Genomic DNA, 18,444 nt, shown 5'->3' on the forward strand with positions numbered 1-18,444 from the left:
GTCTCTGCACTCACATAACACTTACAGGAAACTTAAGGAACAAATTAGGTTCAATTTCACGTGTTTAGACTGATGAGGAAATTGTAGTATTTGCCAGGAGCCCAAGCATGCACAAGGGAAAACATGCAAACTCCACACAATGCCCACGTCCAACCTGGAATCGAACTCAGAACTGCATACACATTACAGTAAGAGTGCCAGCCACTATTTTGTGAGTTAAATTATTTCACATTTAGTTCTACAGCATTATAAACCCTACTGGTAAGGGCTGATAATATGCAAACTTATGAAGACATGAACAGCTGTGTGTGTGTGTTTATAAACCCCCTTTTTGTGTAATGTTTTTCACTTTGCAGGCAATCCATAATGACCATTTGCATTTTGTCCAGGATAAATTTTTTTTTATTCATTTTTGTACTTTCTGGACCATGAATTCCCCTCCTCACATTGCGGAACAATATTAGATTTTGAAAAGTCAGCGGTTAACTTTCCAGATTGGAGACGGTTTTTGTTTGCTGCAGGTTTCAGACAGGACCGTCTAATTTGCCGCAGTGACAGTATTAAAAAAGAGGAAGAGGATCCCAGTGAGATCAGATCAATGTCACAGGCCTTCTCCATGCCGCCTGCTTCTCACAGAGAAAACCACTGTCTCCCTCCAAATTCCTCATGAGTCCACAGTTCCACTGTCACATGTTCACGACGCTCCCCCCCCCCCCCCCCCTTCTCCCCCCACACCGTGCTGCTCTCTCATTGAAGTTAATCACTGAAGTTACAATAGCTCGAATAACGCGGGGGAAGAACTGTGACCACAAAAATTCATCTTTCCGGTGTGTTGCTTGTCATGCACTGGGTCTTGTGAATGACCTCTTTAAGCACAATTCCTGTTTCTTGTTCTCTCTGACCTTGAGGTATTTCCTCAGTCTGGGAGTATAAAAGCAGAAGGCAGACGTTAATGACTCCTTCACTTTGTGTGTTGTTAACCCTGAAACACTGAGCTGTTTGTGCTTCCTTGGGTGGATTTTCTCCAGACTTTATTTTTTCCTTTTTGTGTTAGCAAAACATTTATGAATGAGGAGAAACAAAAAAGCGAGGTTGGCATAATATTATTTAAAGCTTATGGAATTTGCACAGAATAGCTTTATGAAGCTAATTAACATTTGTTTGTTATGTTTTTGCTTGTTTTAGAAAATAGTAATAAATCAAATATATTTAGTGTAGATAGATAGATAGATAGATAGATAGATACTTCATTAAACCAGATTTTTCATGAAGTCTACTGTTTTTCTCACAGTAGCGACTCATTACCAATTTGATTATAAATCTGCAGATTCAGTCTTCCTGATGTGCTCTGGCGGCCTCTTGTTGCAGTTCCACCGGAAGCCACAGCAAGGCGCTCCACACCACAGCTGTGTCTTTAATTCGGTCTGAGGGAGCAGGAGCATCTGTGGATGAGTAAATTAGGCAGCTTAAGGGAGCCAGTGGTCCTACATTTGGCATTGCAAAGCTCCTTTACTGGGACATCGGTACTTAATCCTCACAGCTCTGATCATTACAGCTGATGAGGAGAGGAGGAGGAGGAGGAGGAGGAGGAGGAGGAGGAGGAGGAGGAGAGAGCTCCTCATTGTCTCATGTGCATCCACTCTTCCAACACTCGAGCATCACCTCCAGGATCTGTTGTGAATTAACACCAGCAATTTGTGTTGATTTTTAACACTGATCATTGCACGTTTATCCTTTTCCTGCCTTAATTTTGCGAATGAGCATTTTGTCGACTAATTCCAACAGACTGCTGCATGAAAATGTGTTAAAACACTTGATTTGTTTAGTCTGTAGGCAATTATTGGCCTCATCAGGTGAAAATGAACCAATATCACAAGAAAATCTGCACATCATAACATGTGACTGAAGCATATCTTTCAATGATGAGTAACGGACTGTTAAAATATCTCATATTATATCCACTCTTTAAGACTGAACAATGCACTCTGTTGGTTAAAATAGTTGAGATAGATCAAAAAATCTGAAATCTTCTGAAGATTTGGAAAAAACAAAGCTTAGTTGTTATGTTTTTCCAGCTGATAAACAGTGCACCAACTGAAAAATAAATCCAATGGAAAAGCTGAACAACCAAACACACACAAAAAATAACGCTGCTGGAAACAAACAAACAAAATGAAAACAACAAACATCCGTTCTGTATAAAACTGACACAATACAACGATCTTCAGAACTGAAATTAGTAAGGGGAAATCCACAAATAAATCACTCATTTAAACTACAAATCGATTTAAGTCCCCAAACTCTGTCTATTCCCGCCAAAGGAATTGATAAAAGGGTGACGGTGCAAACCTCTGCACTTCCACAATAACACACTGTTGCACTGTTGTCCTTTCCTTCTATATGACACAGCATTTCTTCATAATTGTTAATATACAGTATTTAAAATACTTTGTTGGTCTGTAATTTTCCAGAATTTATTCAGGCATCCTTGTTTCTAACTTTATCCACCTTTGCATTAACACAGGTTCCTCTAAATATCCACATTTTGTGATTCCAGCATCCATTTTTACAAACGGTTTTGAGTTCAGGTTAAGCTGGGTTGCACGTGTTTTCTCCATTTGTGTACACCAGTTTATTCACACAGTCCTAAATCATGCATGTGAGATACAGTCGTTGCTCTAAATTGCCTGTAAGTGTGAATGTGTGTGTGGCTGTCTGTGTTTGCCCTGGTGACCGGTCCAGAGTTTGCCCGCCTTCACCCATAGTCAGCTGGGATCTGGCTCATGGCCACAAGCTGCGCTGTATAGAAGATGGATATGCTGCAGTTCTCTCAGATTTGAAGTGTAAAACTTGGTGCATTGTCTTCCAGCATAAAAGGGGTTGATCAGAAAGACAAATATTGTGCCGTGAACTTCTGAATATATGCCTGTTTTTTGACCCCAGCTTTTTTTTTTTTTTTTTTTTTTTGCTGCTGAGCATCACTCGGGCCAGTGATAAGCAGCCCCACAGACAGCCCAATCACTGTAAGTCTATAATGCTGATCGGAGATTTGCTGAATCTGCGAGCGTTTTGGATGCAGTGTAATTACAGCGCAGACACGATAGAGCTGGATGAGCAGTAAATGGGGATCACAGTGGGGCAGCGATCAGGCTGTCCACACGTTTCTGAAGCAAATCTCATTTTAGGGATCCAATCGACCGTTTGGTTTTATTAGCAGAAAATGGGTTTCTGGTTCAACACATTCAAATATTTACACCAATATCATCCATGCTTGCTTTGATTATTCGTTTCTACTGTATTGAAACGATTTAAAACAGTCCCTTTTTGTGTTTCATCTCTGCAAAGCATAGATTGACATATTGTTAGCCTGCTCCTCATAACAAGCTACTTCCTTGTCTCTCCCTCTGCCAGAACTGTCAACCCCCTAACAAGGTGTACATATTCACCGCTGCTGCTGCAGGAGAGGAGCCCAAATGAGGAGAGTCTGGATAAGATGAGAGGGACGAGTCAGACAACAGGTGCATGGATACATCACCGCTCATTCACTGCTACCACATCGCATGTTTCCAGCCTCATAAAAGACAGCTGGTTTTGATTTATTTAGTTTTTTTTTCTCTTTATTTCTTCTCCTTCTTTTTTTAACATCAATTACTCGTAACTGTATGGCAACTTTCACTGCACAGACAGGCAGGAGTATGACTAAGAGTGTCTCATCCCAGGCTCACAGGCTATTCACACTTACTGTTCCCCCCGCGGTGGTAGCGTTGCTTCTCCGCAGCGTATCTGTATCTGTTTGTTCATTCATAGGAAAAGCATTAGTGACACGGAGATGAGTCATAGAGGCGAGTGTCTAAACAGGCCGCAGTGGGAGTCTGAAGCCCTGCCACCCTTCTCCTCGCCTTCAGGCACTACTCATACCTTCACCAGTCTCCCTAGTTACTCCAACGCTTGCGTACACTTGCATATGGCTTCTGCGGTTGTTCAAACACCGTGGATCCCACCTGGTGTGGCGAGTGCCACGGAGCAGCTGCCGCTGCGGTCACGGGCGGCTGAGCTGTGGACATCCTTATTACAGAGATGCTGCCGGGGCACCGCTCTCTGGTGGGATCTGTTTAATGAACTGATGCTTTAATCATTCTCAGACTTTTCTATGTACAAACGCCCTTTAAAAAACAAAACAAAAAAAAACTACCTTCATATGATGACACTTTCAGGTCTGAGACAGGTATAGATCTTTTCTTGTGCTTTCTCAGCTGGAATAATAACGTCAGGTTTCATGCGTTGAAGGTTCATTTTCAGCTGAAACCTAAAAAAAAAAAAAAAAAAAAAAAAAAAAAACTTGCTGACTTTGGCCTCTCCGATTCAGAGCTGAATGAATGAGATGCAGTTTAGACATCTTTGCTTCGACTTTGCAGCGAGAGAGCTGACACATTATGGCTTAATTGTGGAACAGGCAGATGGAGCAGGTGTGCCTGCATACAGTAAGTGTCACACTCCCCCTGTGACTTCCAGAGGTTGGATCAGGTGCAACACCTGGAGTTTGTTTCCTTGTTAAAATAGGCATCTCCAAGGTGATACCCAATTAGAAAAGCTGAACCTGGCTCATGCGTGGCTAGAGATCACATACATCTCATCTCTCACCAGCAAATTGCTTTCACAAATCACACCGCATTCGCGATGCTCATTGCAGGGTTGAGCCCGCTGTATTTTTCTGTCGTTGCCTCATTCGAGCAGACACATTTTCTCACAATCTGCCATGTTTCTTTTCTCCCACTGAAGGCTGAACAGACATTCTGAAAAGAATATTATTATGAAGGCTGGTGCGCCAGCTCACCTTGCAGAGTGGTATTGAGTCTCCTTTGCGCTTGACTGTGTCCCTCTGTTCTTACAGCTATCTATCAGTTTCATAGCATGCAATCTGCATCCTTCCAGCCTCCCACTACCCGCCCACCAGTGCTGGATCTGTTGTGCTCTGTGAGCATGCATTGTGCACAGACAGCGCACACGAGCGCATTGTGTTTTTTGCAGAAGACTCAAGTGTGTATTTCCCAGCCCCCCCCCCCCCCCCCCCCCAAAACCTCCATATTAAAAGAGAGGGGAGCTCCTGGGCTGAGAACACCCACTGCAGAGCTGCCCCGGCAGGGGTAGGAGAGCGAGGAGGGTGCTCGCCCCCTGGCTAGATGCTCGTAATAAAAGGGGGGGATAAGGGCTGTGAGGGCGGCTGTGCGGTTGTCGGAAGGACTGAACGAAGGCAGGCGGGAAGGAGGTTGGAAGGCATGGGATTGGGGGGGCTTCTTCATACATTTTTATGACCACATAGATAAGGTCAGTAGTGTGCCATCGTTACTAGGCAACACTGCGACCCTGAGTTGGATTGAGTTGTGAAGCTGAGAAGTCAGATATTCTTATTACAACAGCCCCGCTTCACTTCTGCTGTGTGCATTTGTTAACAAGCCGCCCGTCTCCGCGCGCCACTCCGAGAGTCAAGGCTGAAGGACTGCTTTAACTGGACGATTAACTGAGGCACTGAAATAATTAGACGGCCATTGATTGGGTTATTACATTGTTACAGCCATGTTGATAACATAGTGAAATCCGAGCCACTTCGGAGACGTGATGATGGTAATGGCGATGAAAAATGACGACGGGGTGTTTGATTATATATTTTTAATGATCCAGTTCATGTGGGGATACACTAGACTGTGGGTGTATTGATTTTTCCAGTTTTCAAGCAGAGAATGGAGGAGATGGAAGCCAGGCACATATGCAGCCGGAGTACTAATCACCAAAACGCACCCTATTCTCTCCCTCCCTTCACTGACGCTCCCCACCTTCACTCCCTTCACTCTGCTGCTCCTTTCTCTGCCCCCTCTTCTCCATCACCCTCTCAGCTCTCCATCCTCACTTCCTTATTTCTGCCACTCCTCCAGCAGCTTTTCATTACCCCCCCTCCTCCTTTTGCTCGCTCTCCTGCCTCTCCGACTCTCTCCTCCCATTTCTGTCCCCTTCAGCGTCCTAGTTTAGCACGTCAAGGTTGGCTACAGATATGCTCCTCTGTGCCTCGAGGCTAACCAATGGGAAACCGGCTGGGCTGCGGTAGCAGGCCGGGGTGTTGGTATCTGGAATTGAGAGGGGAGATGGGGAAAGGTTTGCTGTAGTACACGGTCCACTCTGCAGAGTGGAATTTAGGGGTAATATTTGGCGTTTGGAAGCAGCGCAGGGTCAAAAACAGCAGACGTACCTGAACCTGAACCTGAACCAAACATTTTAATTTCAACTCATTTTCCAAACTCATGGTTTAGCTACTCAACTTCAGAACTTTATCAGTCACCATGGCAACAACTAATGCGTCCCAGCGTGATCATCACTCTTTAGTGTCCCCTGGAAACAGCACTTGTGTTTCCGTCTTTCCCCTTCGCGTCTTTTATCATAATTACTCTGCATTTGTTATCACATTAGTAGCTTCTTTGCATTTTGTGTATTTATTTACCAATGTTTTCATGAGCTGTTCCACATTTAGCTCAGAGGGTAAATGCACTTTGAAACTGAAGTAGAGCAGCAGAGAAAAGTTCTCCCTCCGGTCTCAGTCATGCCTGGTTAAAGGTAATTTGAATGGAGGTTAAAATTCAAATTAACAATTCATTGAAAAAGCATATGGAACAGTTTGACTCATTAGGCAATATAAACTACTTTTCTAACCAATACGGAACTATTCGTTCTAAGCATACAGATAATCACCCAATGCATTGAATTAATTTCCTCATTTTTATCACTTTGTTCTTTCATCTGGCGTTTTTTTAAATAAAGTTAACAAGTTGACCTCCTGAACTTTGATACCTTTGCTACAGTTGGCACATACCCATGCGATAGCAGCCGCAATTCAAAGTGCATGTGTCCTAATGCTGATTGACCTGCAGGTGTGTTTTCATCCCAGCGGGACCACTGGAGTGTAACCATATCCCACCCTGAACTCTGTTTAGGAGCCACATCACTTTGGCCCTGGAAACTCGTAACCTTATACACACACTTGTACCAGGAGCCATGAGCGTGGCTTGTCTCTTATCAATGTCATTGTCTTAGCAAACAAAGGGGATCATTATACCGGTGCTGAGAATGTTTCTATTCTGAGTTAATGGGTTGCATAATGTAAAAGCAACCTGATCCTCCTTTGGGCGACGAAGGAGAGAGCTGAGGGTTGACATTTTGCTGATGATAGGCCAGTCTGTGTTTTGTTGTAAGAGACACTGGGCTTCACAGGAGTTGTCAAAACAAGAGGCCCCATCCTGAGGGATTACTCGGCCCGTCTGCACACACGCCAGGGACTCGGTCGGCCAGAGGGACTGGGGAGGAATGAGTGTGTGTCTGTGTGTGTGTATGATTGCTCTACATGGAGGGAGATTCTATAGATGGTGGGAGATTCTATAGGTGGTGGAAGAGACGCTGAAGGAGAATTTGCTTAAACTTTTTTTTTAAGAATTTATTTCCATTGGTCACATTGTTGAGATTCGTTCAGTTTCTAGTGAGATTAAATGCAGAACTGACCAACGCAATGATCAGTTATGATTTAATTGAGGCATAAAAAAAAAGAGCTTCACTCTATTTAGCCTCTAACATAATTATTGCAGCCGCTGGAGCAGACTCCATACTGTTACCACTCTGATCTCACTTCATTACCTTGCAAATGGATATCGCATAATACTGAGTATACTGTGGTCACAGTGGTTTAAGCGTTTCTCTGACACTGAAGTGTAACAACTTTACTGTCAGTGAAACGTGTTCACCATTGTGATCACAACACACTCGGTATAATAATAATGTTTCTCTTTGAAACATTAAATAAAATGACCTTTCTTGCACATCAGCAGATTGGATTTTCATTGAAAATTGGAGAAAAAAAAAACTTACAACTCCCTGTGAAACATCTTCATTAAAATCACAGACATGATTTGCAATTTCTTTGTAACTTATATTTAAAATTTCTACTTTATTTCTGTCTTTTTCTAAAGTTTTACAGCTGATTGAAGAATTTGTAACCATCAGTTGAAACACATGAGCTCGGAAGAATCCCGTGAAAAGACAGCAGAAAAAAAACAGCCTTACAAACATACGTAGCTCAGTGGCTTCAGAATAACAGTCTATTTCTTGAAGCATGATTCACAAATTAATATATTCCTTATGAGTATTGTAGTCTACATTATGATGGCCAGAAGTAAAACAAACAAGCAAATGAAAAAACTCTGCAACATCGTCACATAAAGTTCAATACACCAGTTTTTCAAAGTGAATCATGTGCACATCTCTTCTATGAAAGTGGGTGTTTTCAGATTGAAGCAAGTTTTCTGAACTTTGTACAACATTGGTGTGGATATTTAGCCTTTTGGGACCAATTCCCACTGAGAGTGAACTCAAAACCTGCAAAGTAGGCAACAGTCACTGTGACTGGTGACACATCTAAATGTGGCATGAGATACCTTCATGTACAAACTGTCAAGAAAAGCTCTAGAAAGAAAATAGATTTCTAGACTCTACATGAGCAGTTTTTTTTTTTTTTTTTTTTTGTAATGCAGTCCAATCAAAGAAATAAAACACTTTTTTAAGAGTGATTATACACATAAAATCACTGGAGGTCTGAAGTTTGAACTGAAGCTCCAGAAGTCAGAAACGATGAACTGATCAGCTGTGAACTAGTGACAAAAACAATAAGCTAAAATAATAAGCTTTGTTTAGCCTTCGTGTGGCTTGGTGGCTTTACTGTGGCTTTAACAAGGAAAAAAATGTCATAAAAACATAAAACCATCATGTATTGATAAACTCTGCTTGCATTGTGTTACATCATTTCAGAGGGCGCTTTGGTTGTGCAGACGCACACAGCAGAAGATGCAGAAAAACATTTATTTCAGGAAGAATGCTTCTTGTGAGCAGTTCCCCATTCTCCTCTTCCGAAAACAGGCGAATTACTGTTGGAAAGGTTGAGTCAGAATATTTTGCATCTGTGTAAACACGACAACACATTAAAGGCTTATTAGGCAAATAGTTTGAAACTCTGATGAGAAAGCTTCAAATATCACGAGTGTGGTGTTTATTGATCTATTTTGAAAGGTCAGGTTCAGGAAGATGTAAAATCATATAACAATAATAATAATAATAATAATAATAATAATAATAATAATAATAATAATATTTTTCACTTAAATTTGAATTTTAGCTAAAAGCCTATAAAAAGACTGCCATTTCCCTCAATATGTTTATATTATACCAGAAAACCCATTTCTTTTTCCACCAATGCTTTTATCAGCCACAATGAAAGCTGGCAGCAAGATAAGGAGCGTTAACAGATCCCTCGCCAGTGTGAGCGTTGCAGCCACAGGAGTCACGACCTTGACTTTGCAGTGTGGGTGAATTGTCTCATATGTGCTCCACTTCCTTCGCCTGCATCCACACACACACACAGATATGGTGGCACATGCAAAAACACCCACAGTCAGACATGCATGCATGCATGGCCACACAGCAAGGCCAAGACGGTCTGCGGCCGCCCAGAGGCCTCATTGTCACATTCACTTACCACTGTTTAGGCATCATGCTGGGGGGCTAAAATGAACTACTCTGCTCTCCTCCCCCCCCCCCCCATGCTCACGAAGCACCGAGAAAACCCACTCCGCTCAAATTCAAAACACAGCTGGAGATGAACCAAACAATGTCAGTGATACGTGCCTGTGCCATATTTCCACCCAGATGTAAATCTTTAGTTGTTGATTTACCAAAAGAAACACTTTGAAGTTTATACTGTCCTTTGGAAATTTGCATCAAATAAATTAAAAAAAAAATAATTCATGAACTCTTTAAAATGTTTTAACCGTATAATGTGGCAGTAAAGTAAAATAAATGATTTTGATGATGCAGTTTTCTGCACCGAATGGCTTGATGCACTTAAAGATGGACGTCAGCTCTAACTCCAGCTTATCAGCCTTTTAAGGACATGCTGGTGCTACAGTCATAAAACACACACGCCTCCTCTGCGGTAATGAATATGATCTATCAGGGTTTAGTCCCGAATGCCGCAGCCCGCCGGTCGCAAGGTCGCAGCCCTCGTCTTTGGAGTGAAAATCAACGTATTGTCTTTCACATCACAAGTAGCCCGTTCAGAGGTACAGCTGTTCGCCTGGTGGAAGCGATAAACACAAGCACCTGTTCTCCATGAGGATGGGGCAGCCTGCGTGCCACCGACAAACATTTGATCTGTACGAGTCTCCAGACTTAGCAAAACGTGATCTTTCTACTGACAAAATTACTATGGGATTCCTCATTGCCTCGTTTTTTTTCTTGTTATTTATTATGGCTCGGGAATACCTGCACATATATTAGATTGCACTTTGTGCAATTTAATATATAATGGTGCAGGTGGTATTAAAAGCTTCGCTCACAGCATTGCTATTTTTAAAAACAGAGGCAGGGGAGGCAATTATTTTTTAATTACGGGTTTAATGTGAAAGAACGATTAACGTGAGCTAACCAGATTAGACACTACAGAGGGATTGCACATGCATTTACTTGAATGCAGTTTATGTGATAATTATTTGAGTTTAAAACTTTTAAAAATAAGCTAAGATAAGAAATCAACAGCCATGAAGCAGTTCAGTGGATGTCCATGTGTTGCATTTTGGCCGATTCATCATAAGTCCAGCATCTAGTCTGTTCTCAGTTTAATAGGAAAAGTGACTGATCTAACCAAAAACAGTGGTGTAGCTCTAATTATGAAATTCGATTCAAATCAAGCGAAAAAACAAACTTCTAAAATAAAAATAAAAATAAAAATTACAAAAGCTCTTGATTAAACTACAGCAACATCACATATTTTACATTCCATACTTTCAATAAACCATAGCATTTTCTTTATATGGCAGGTTTTTTTTTTTCCATCCAAATGTGACTTTACTCCCATCGTCCCGTTGCCTTGGGGTTGCTGTGTTCTCGATACGTCGGTGTTGATGCTACTCTGTTTGCTGTCACACACACTTCAGGAAGCTGTGCTTAAACCGGAAAATTCACTTGTATGTGGATTGTGCACACAGTGCTCTGAGGATGTGTCTACTGTCCAAACACATCCCCTGTGCAAACGCCACTCCGGCCCCCGTGCCTGGGTGCAACAAGTCACAACTTCCAAAAGACACCAAGCACGTTCCCTTTTTTTTCTCTCTCTTTTACTTCCCACACAAACAGCAATCACTTTTTAATTTTGTACTTCTTTTCCAAATTTAGACTTCAGTTTCTCATGAAAAGCCTCTTTGTGGGGATAGATTATGCAAATATTTTTCGCAAAAAAAGTTCAGATGGGACCCTTTAATGCCACAGATTCCTCTCAACAGCTCTTTAGACCTTGGATTGGAACTTTCTTTCTCTCTTTAGGGGATATGAAACTTTGTAGCTTGCTAAGGTCTTTTTTTTTTAACTAAAAAAATATATTGAATATCTTTTAGCATTGTTCTTGAATACTACACCCAGGTCTGTTGGATCACCTGTGTGGAGTGAATGGGACTCTTCTTTGGCATCATTCACATATGAAGTCCTTCAACGTTACAAAGAAAGTAAAAAAAACAAGAACAAAACACAGATATCCTTGAGCAGGATGTGCTCCTTGTGAGCAGGTGAGAGACTGAGACAGTCACATGATATACAATATAAGATCCTCACATGCACAGTGAGAATATTGCATTCAGAAGAAATAAAGTTAAAGTGTACAAATAATTCATATATCTTTAGTTTTTTATTTTCTATGTATAAAAAAGTAATCAATGAAAATGAAAATGCTAAAGCATCTTCTTTGTACCGCTGAGTGATTTTTTAAAACTCTTTATTATATAGTGCTATTAGGTATTTTACTATACCCACGACACAGGGAACTGTGGATATGTTCATATTGACAAAGAGGAAGTCCGGAATATCAGATGAATTTGAAGTCGGACTGGCATTTGAAATAATCATATCACACACTCTGCCGCGGCTAATGAACCTATTTGCTCCTCCATGCCAAGAATTTAGAGCTGAAACACAAGCAGACTGCTTCTAATCCACTCTAAATGACAGGGAAGATATCCTGACCCACTGCCCTGATTCACCAGTATTTCTTTCCTCAGCACAACACACTTAAACTTGTGTGGGGTTTAACTTACAGCTCAGGCAAAAGAAAGTAACCAGTATTATCTGTTTATTCAATTAAACAGTATCAATTCCTCCAAAAAATAAACAAATTATTAAAGAATAATTTCACTTCCACAAATGTTGTTTAAGCAGACAAAAAAAGTGAGGAGAAAGAGTGAGCGTGAGAGTGACTTTAACCATTTTGAGGTACGCAGGAACAGTGTGTTCTGGTACAGGCTTCAGCAAATGCAGAGCAGCGCTCCTGTTTGTCTGCTGCATTGGAGTGAGCGCTGAGAGAAGCAGGCAGACAAGTGGGCACAACACTAGACAAACGCGCTGTAAGAAAACTGGACAACAGGAAAATATAGCAGCCCAAAACACCTCCATTCAGAATTCTGATAACCTATAATGAAATTAAACCCAAATTAAAACAAAGCGGTTAGTTTCTTTCAGGGGTGTACATATCATAATCACAGTGTTTTTGTCCATGCACATCCAAAACAGTGAGGATTCATTGGTAGCTTTAGATAAAAAGCACATAAAAATGAGCCTCGGTTTGACTCTGTCATGTGGAAGAGAGGATCTGCAGACTGCTGCTGGTTATATCACACAGTAACCCGGCTGTGGACAGGCCCACAGGCTCCCACATCCACACTACTGCTGTACCCTTGACTTCAAGGCAGGCATTAAAATGGAGGGGTGGTGGTGCGGCGATAGCGGGTGGATTATGGGGTTGAGGGAGGCGATGCGACGTGTGCATGCGCGTGTGCGCGTGTGTGCGCCTTTGGGGGTGGTGGTGGTGTTGGTGGTGGTGGTGGGTGGGGGGCGCTTTTTGTTAACCCTTTTTCTCCACTGGCTGACACACTGCCGCAATTTCTTTCTGTTTTCTTGTTCAAACAATCACCAGGCCAGTTCAGTCCTGCAAAAGATGACAGACAGCGAGGAAATGACCCCGTGACTCGAGGCGCGCGTCATTGGATGTCCTTGTGAAGGAAGCTCTCCCCTCTGCTCTTTCCCATCTGAGAAATGCCCTAATAAGTAAATTCACGCCGGATCCGAAATACTGAAATACACAGAGCACACCTGTGCAGCGGCAGACGGCGCCTCTTACCGCTCGAGCCATTACGACTCCGTGCGTAAAAATCCCGGGCACTCTCGGTGCGTCAGGTGCAGCTCATTTCCTTAATGCAAATGCTCCACTTATTGCGCGCTCTCGCACTTCTCCCACCTCCACTCGTATCCTGCCCTCAGGACCGAGCGGTAGCCGCCTCTGCTCCTTTAAGGCAATGAGGAATTAAAGCGTCTGCAGGGGCAGGGGAGAGGGTTATTCTGTGTAATGCTCAGAGAGTCAGTGTGGCGCGATTAGAGAGCGGCAGCGGGGAAGATGCGCTTGCTCGCCTCTTGCTGGACGCACAGAGGCGATGAAGATGATCTGACTTTGGAGTCTGAGAAAAAATCCTCTTTTTCATTCTTGTTCCACCACCCTCTCTCCTCTGTTTGCTTCTTTACTCTTTTAGTTAATTTAATTTTCTAATTTTTTTTTTTTTAATTTTAATTTTTTCATTTTTAAACTACAAAGGATGATCCACCAATCAGTGTTTTACTTAGGAAAGCGGAGCTTCCCAGATTTTTGAGAGATTTAGTTTAGCCAGTTTTTTTTTTTTTGGGATTCAGTTTGCTCTCAGGATCCGCTTTTTTTCCCCGGCTCTGACTCAGCAGCACACACACCTGGGCTTCACCCCTTCAGCATCCTTTTGAATAACAGGGAGAAGCAGCGAGACGCGGAGCAGAGGAGAGATCTGCGCTCAGATCTCCCCAAGACAATCACACAGTCTCATTTATGGTCCAAGCGCAGAAGAAAAAGAAAAAAAAGACAGCTCAGAAAGAGAAGCAGAGTGTAACGAAAAAGTACGAAGGAGATATTAAAAGTAGAGACTTGGAACCGGTTTGCTTCAAGACAGTGGCAAATGTTTAACCTTACCCCAGGCGCACCGAAGAGAAACCCAGGGAGGCATCGGTCGGAGGAAGAAGAGAAAGCATAGCTTGGGGGGATTGAACGGAGCAGGGCATGTGGATATTGGCTTTTATCTTTTTCCAGAGCATCTTGAATGGTAAGTTTCACCTGCTGATCTTGTTTTATTAGCGCTCATTACCGTCTGCAGAACGCACATCGCGGCCAGACGGCAAAGTGACTGAGGAGGCAGGATGGAGGTCACCTGTGACCCACACGAAACAGATTTTATATGCTTATCAAAAGGCTGACACCCTTGATAGAAGAGGGAGAGACGGGCGAGGCTTGGACTGCCTTTTAAATCTTGCAGGCTCCCACAAAATATTGGACACTACCCTGGCCTTCAGATATACACTGAGCCAGGTGAAATAAGTAAATAAATAATATTTGAGCATGCATGCAAATTATTAGTTTTATTATGTTTGATTAATTTTTTCCTAGTTTTATATTTGAATTGTTTTTAATTTACATCATATTATTGAGATTTGCCTGTGATTTTAATTTAAACCTTGTGTGACTTATTCTGTCACAACCTTGTTCCACTGTGGCCCTTAGTAATAAGTGACGTATTTGATATAATGGACATTTGGTTTAACCCTTTCCCCCTCCCCCACACTGAGCCTGTTTTTCAACTACAAAATGCTCCAAATCAATCACAGACTTTAAATCATTACTTTACATGCACCTTTTTTTTTTAAAGTCAGTAGTCTGTTTTCACATACAACATCAGTGATTCAAAATACTGAATTAGATGCTCAGATGTGTCACAAGGTTTGCAGCATATCTAAATTCTTTTTTTTTTTATCTGAAAACACCTTTGCTTTATTTACATTTAAATGTGGTTTGTATGGAGGCATTTACACCATTTGAAGATATTGATTTTGTTAACATTTGAAAAAAAAAAAAGATGAAAAATCACAGAGGTCACAGCTTTTCAGGAAAATAGGAAGGTAGTGTGTAATCATGTTCAGATATAAAAGTGTCTTCACAATTGTCCACGATCCAGAGGAAATGCTCTGAAATTCGTTGTGTGTCCTCTATTTTTGCACATATGTGTACCTGCATGCACGCCCAGCACTGCACACATGCATGAGGCTGACACTTTGCACGCATATGAGTGTGCTCATATTGTGTGTGTGTGTATAATCAATAGTAGAAAATTGATACAGTTTATTGCAATCACTTATTGGCCAGAGTCCCTTCTACAGGGAGGGATTATGGCTGACTGGGTGTGTACGAAAACAGGGAAGGAGAAAACGGGAGAGTTGGGGAAGGCGAAGAAGAAGGAAAGAAAATGAAAACACATCCATGAAAACACATGAGGGTTACAAGATGGGGATTGTTCGCGTATTGAAACAAGACAAGCCCTACGGGTGGGCGACATTTGTATGAAAGGGTCGTAGAAATAAGCTGAATTCACACAGCAAAAATCGGGGAAGTGGCGGCTCACAGGTACGAATGCATTTAACGGCATCAAATGGCTGTTAGACGATACGGCGTGTCCCCAAAATGGGTTTTCCTTCTGGCCGGAGTGATAAAATATGGCTCCGGAATGGATTTTTGTTTCTGTGTCGACGCCTTTTCAGCACTGAGGCAACCCTCAGTCGGTGCCGTTTATTGACATTGACTCCATATAAAATGGTATCTCCCTCAGCCCAGCTTGTGCAGAAACTCATAAAGGAACAATAAGGAATCCTCATTAATCATAATCATCTGACTCTGACATTAGATCAACTGCAATGCAAGATTGTGTCCGTTTATTGCATAAGGGATTATTGAGGAGGCCTGTGGCAAAACGACTGATAGGGATTAGGCAGGAGATGGCGTTGGGTGCAGACATGACAGTTTTTCTGTTCGTCGTTTGCAGAGCAATAATTTTTGGGGGTGTTTTTTTTTTCCTTCCTTCCTTTTTCTCCTATACCAGCGTTTTCATCGCTCGCTATTTGCCTTATTGTTATTGGATTTCTCCGTCACTGTACAGGTGCCTTACTGTACGACTTTGTCCTCAGCGACGGGATGTTTTGTTGATTATCATGAAAATGAGGTGTTCATCGGCTGAGCAGTCATTGTCAGAATGAATGAATGACCTTGTAGGAAGAAGCCGGCGCAGAGATTGGATTCCAGACAATTCTTGCTGTTTCAGAGTTGGCCCTGTCACATGCTCGCTGGCCTGTCTCTATGGTAACCTCCTTGATGGGTGTCAGGAGCTGCGTCCTAAAACCTTCACCCGTTCACTCTCCCCTATACGCCGGGGAAGGCGATGTCGTGTGGATCTATCTGGATGACAAAAAAAAAACCATCCAGTCACTGTGGTGGTGATTGGCTCGTGTCTGGGACTCGTTTTCTGCTCTCTTCATTTTGTGGTGGGATCATTTTCGTCCCTGATGTTGAGTTCACAATTCCTCACATACTGGGCATCGTACAAAATGGCAGATCCAGAAAATAACCATCTCGATATTGACTTTTTTTTTTTAATAGGTAGAATTGTGCGCTCTTTTGTTGTTGTTCAGGAAAATTGCCTCAAAGTTCTTGTTCAGAAGCTAACCTTTCATGTTAAATGACCAAATGACAGCGACTATGCTCTCTTTCTTCTGGGTGCTCAAGGTTTTTTGTGCCTCCATTGTGATAATTTTACCGTATGGCTACTTATTAATTCTGCGGCTAATTATCTACAAAAGGAAAAACAAATTTACCCTGTAGTCCTCACAAATGTCACATTATAATTGCTGTCATTTTGGAAATTGCAATTGATTATTCTTCTTTGAAAAAAAAAAAAAATCAAAAGACAACCTTTGTGCCCACGTTCTCATGTGGTGTAGTGGTTGGCCCCGTCTCCTCAGAGTGAGACGATCCCTGGTTTAATTTAAGACCTGGGGGCTTTTTAAATGAAGTTTGCATGATTTCTGGTAGGGTTCCCTCTCGGTAGAATAATTTAGAGCTGTGTGTGCGTGTGTGTGTGTGTGTGTGTTCATCACAGTGAGTGTTGATCTCTTGAGGTTCTACCCTTTGCCCAAAGTCAGCTGCGTTGGCTGGATCAGTCTCGAAGAATATTGTTTAAAATGACACAGTAGTGACCGACAGGCACAGCTATTGTTTTCACTTGCTGAAAAACGTCACGCTTTTTGCTGTTTCCTGCATCGATCAAAGTGGCATCACTATATTCAGTCATCAGTACAGGCGGGGAAACATTAAAAATCTCTGCCTGAAAGCTGCCTCAAGGCAAAACCACAGCAAGCTAAACTCTCCTATTCAAATTCTCATTGCAAAGATGTAACGAGACAAGGCTCCTCGCAGAGTCCCTGCGAACACTGTGATGATTTGTAGACATACAGAAGGCTTAACCTGATTCACATGACTTAAAAAGAGCTTAACTCATATTTCTTCGATAAATGAATATTTACTCAGCGGTCAGGAAATCATGCAATCAAATTTTGATCTCAATTAGTCGTGACCTTTCTCAGACTGAACACACATTCAGCTCGAATTAGGGAAGCTCTTCCAGAACATCCAGCCCAGTGTAGCTTTCGGTACAGTAAATAGCTGCCAACATCGGTTAGCCTGCCAATTTTACATGACCTCACATTATTAGCAACCTGAAACAGTGGATGGAAATGCTACAGGGAATGGGGCAGGTAGATAGATTGAACTTGGCTGCGAGCAGGAAGGGGGAAACCGGTGTTTTGCATGGTAATAAATCTGCATGAAGGCAATGAAGACAGTGCGCTGATGAGAGGCTCATTTGTCGGAGCTGCGAGGTGATTCTCGAGCCCGTGCGAGGATGTCCAAAGATCAGTGGCCTCCCAGTGGTCGCTCATAGACTCACTAAAGCAACGGAGTGAAACCTGACCAGCCTTGCAGCTGCACTCTCAACCATTAGTCTGTTTACTAATTACCAATTAGGGTTTGGTTGCACAAGCGGCATCGTAGCTCGCGAAATGAAATTAGCCCATGAAAACACGCAGCATACAGTCAAGTGATAGATCATCTTGTGCAGTCTCACTCTGATATGAATATCTAATGGGCTAAATTAAGTTTACAAACCCACTTAACTCTGGCTCCCTTGTGTGAATTATAGGAGGGTTTGTTGGGTTTCATTTCGGCCTCTGTGCGTGATTCCAGCTGAAAGGGCTGCTAATGTTGGGTAATGGAAACCCTGATGTGTGATCATAATAGATATCCCCAAGTTCATACATCCTTGCTGTATAATGAGGGCTACTCCACTGTACAGTACCTCCTCAAGTCTCTAATTAGGAGTCAGCTGTGGTGACTTTGTGTGTGTGTGTGCGTGCGCGCGT

The 18,444-nt window shown here is 42.3% G+C and overlaps 1 protein-coding gene across 5 annotated transcripts in view; it reads left to right on the plus strand.

The window, feature by feature from the left end:
- The first annotated feature begins 13,815 nt into the window (after positions 1-13,815).
- dscamb (Down syndrome cell adhesion molecule b) overlaps positions 13,816-18,444 on the plus strand; it is a 121,270-nt gene continuing 116,641 nt past the window's right edge. For all 5 annotated transcript variants that reach the window (XM_030109237.1, XM_030109240.1, XM_030109238.1 and 2 more), the window contains exon 1: positions 13,816-14,249. In XM_030109237.1, the coding sequence (XP_029965097.1) occupies positions 14,207-14,249 (43 nt within the window). In that variant the 5' untranslated portion in view covers positions 13,816-14,206. The remainder of the gene's footprint in view (positions 14,250-18,444) is intronic.

The sequence above is a fragment of the Salarias fasciatus genome, chromosome 14, assembly GCF_902148845.1.
Source record: "Salarias fasciatus chromosome 14, fSalaFa1.1, whole genome shotgun sequence".
Taxonomy (NCBI): Eukaryota; Metazoa; Chordata; class Actinopteri; order Blenniiformes; family Blenniidae; genus Salarias; species Salarias fasciatus.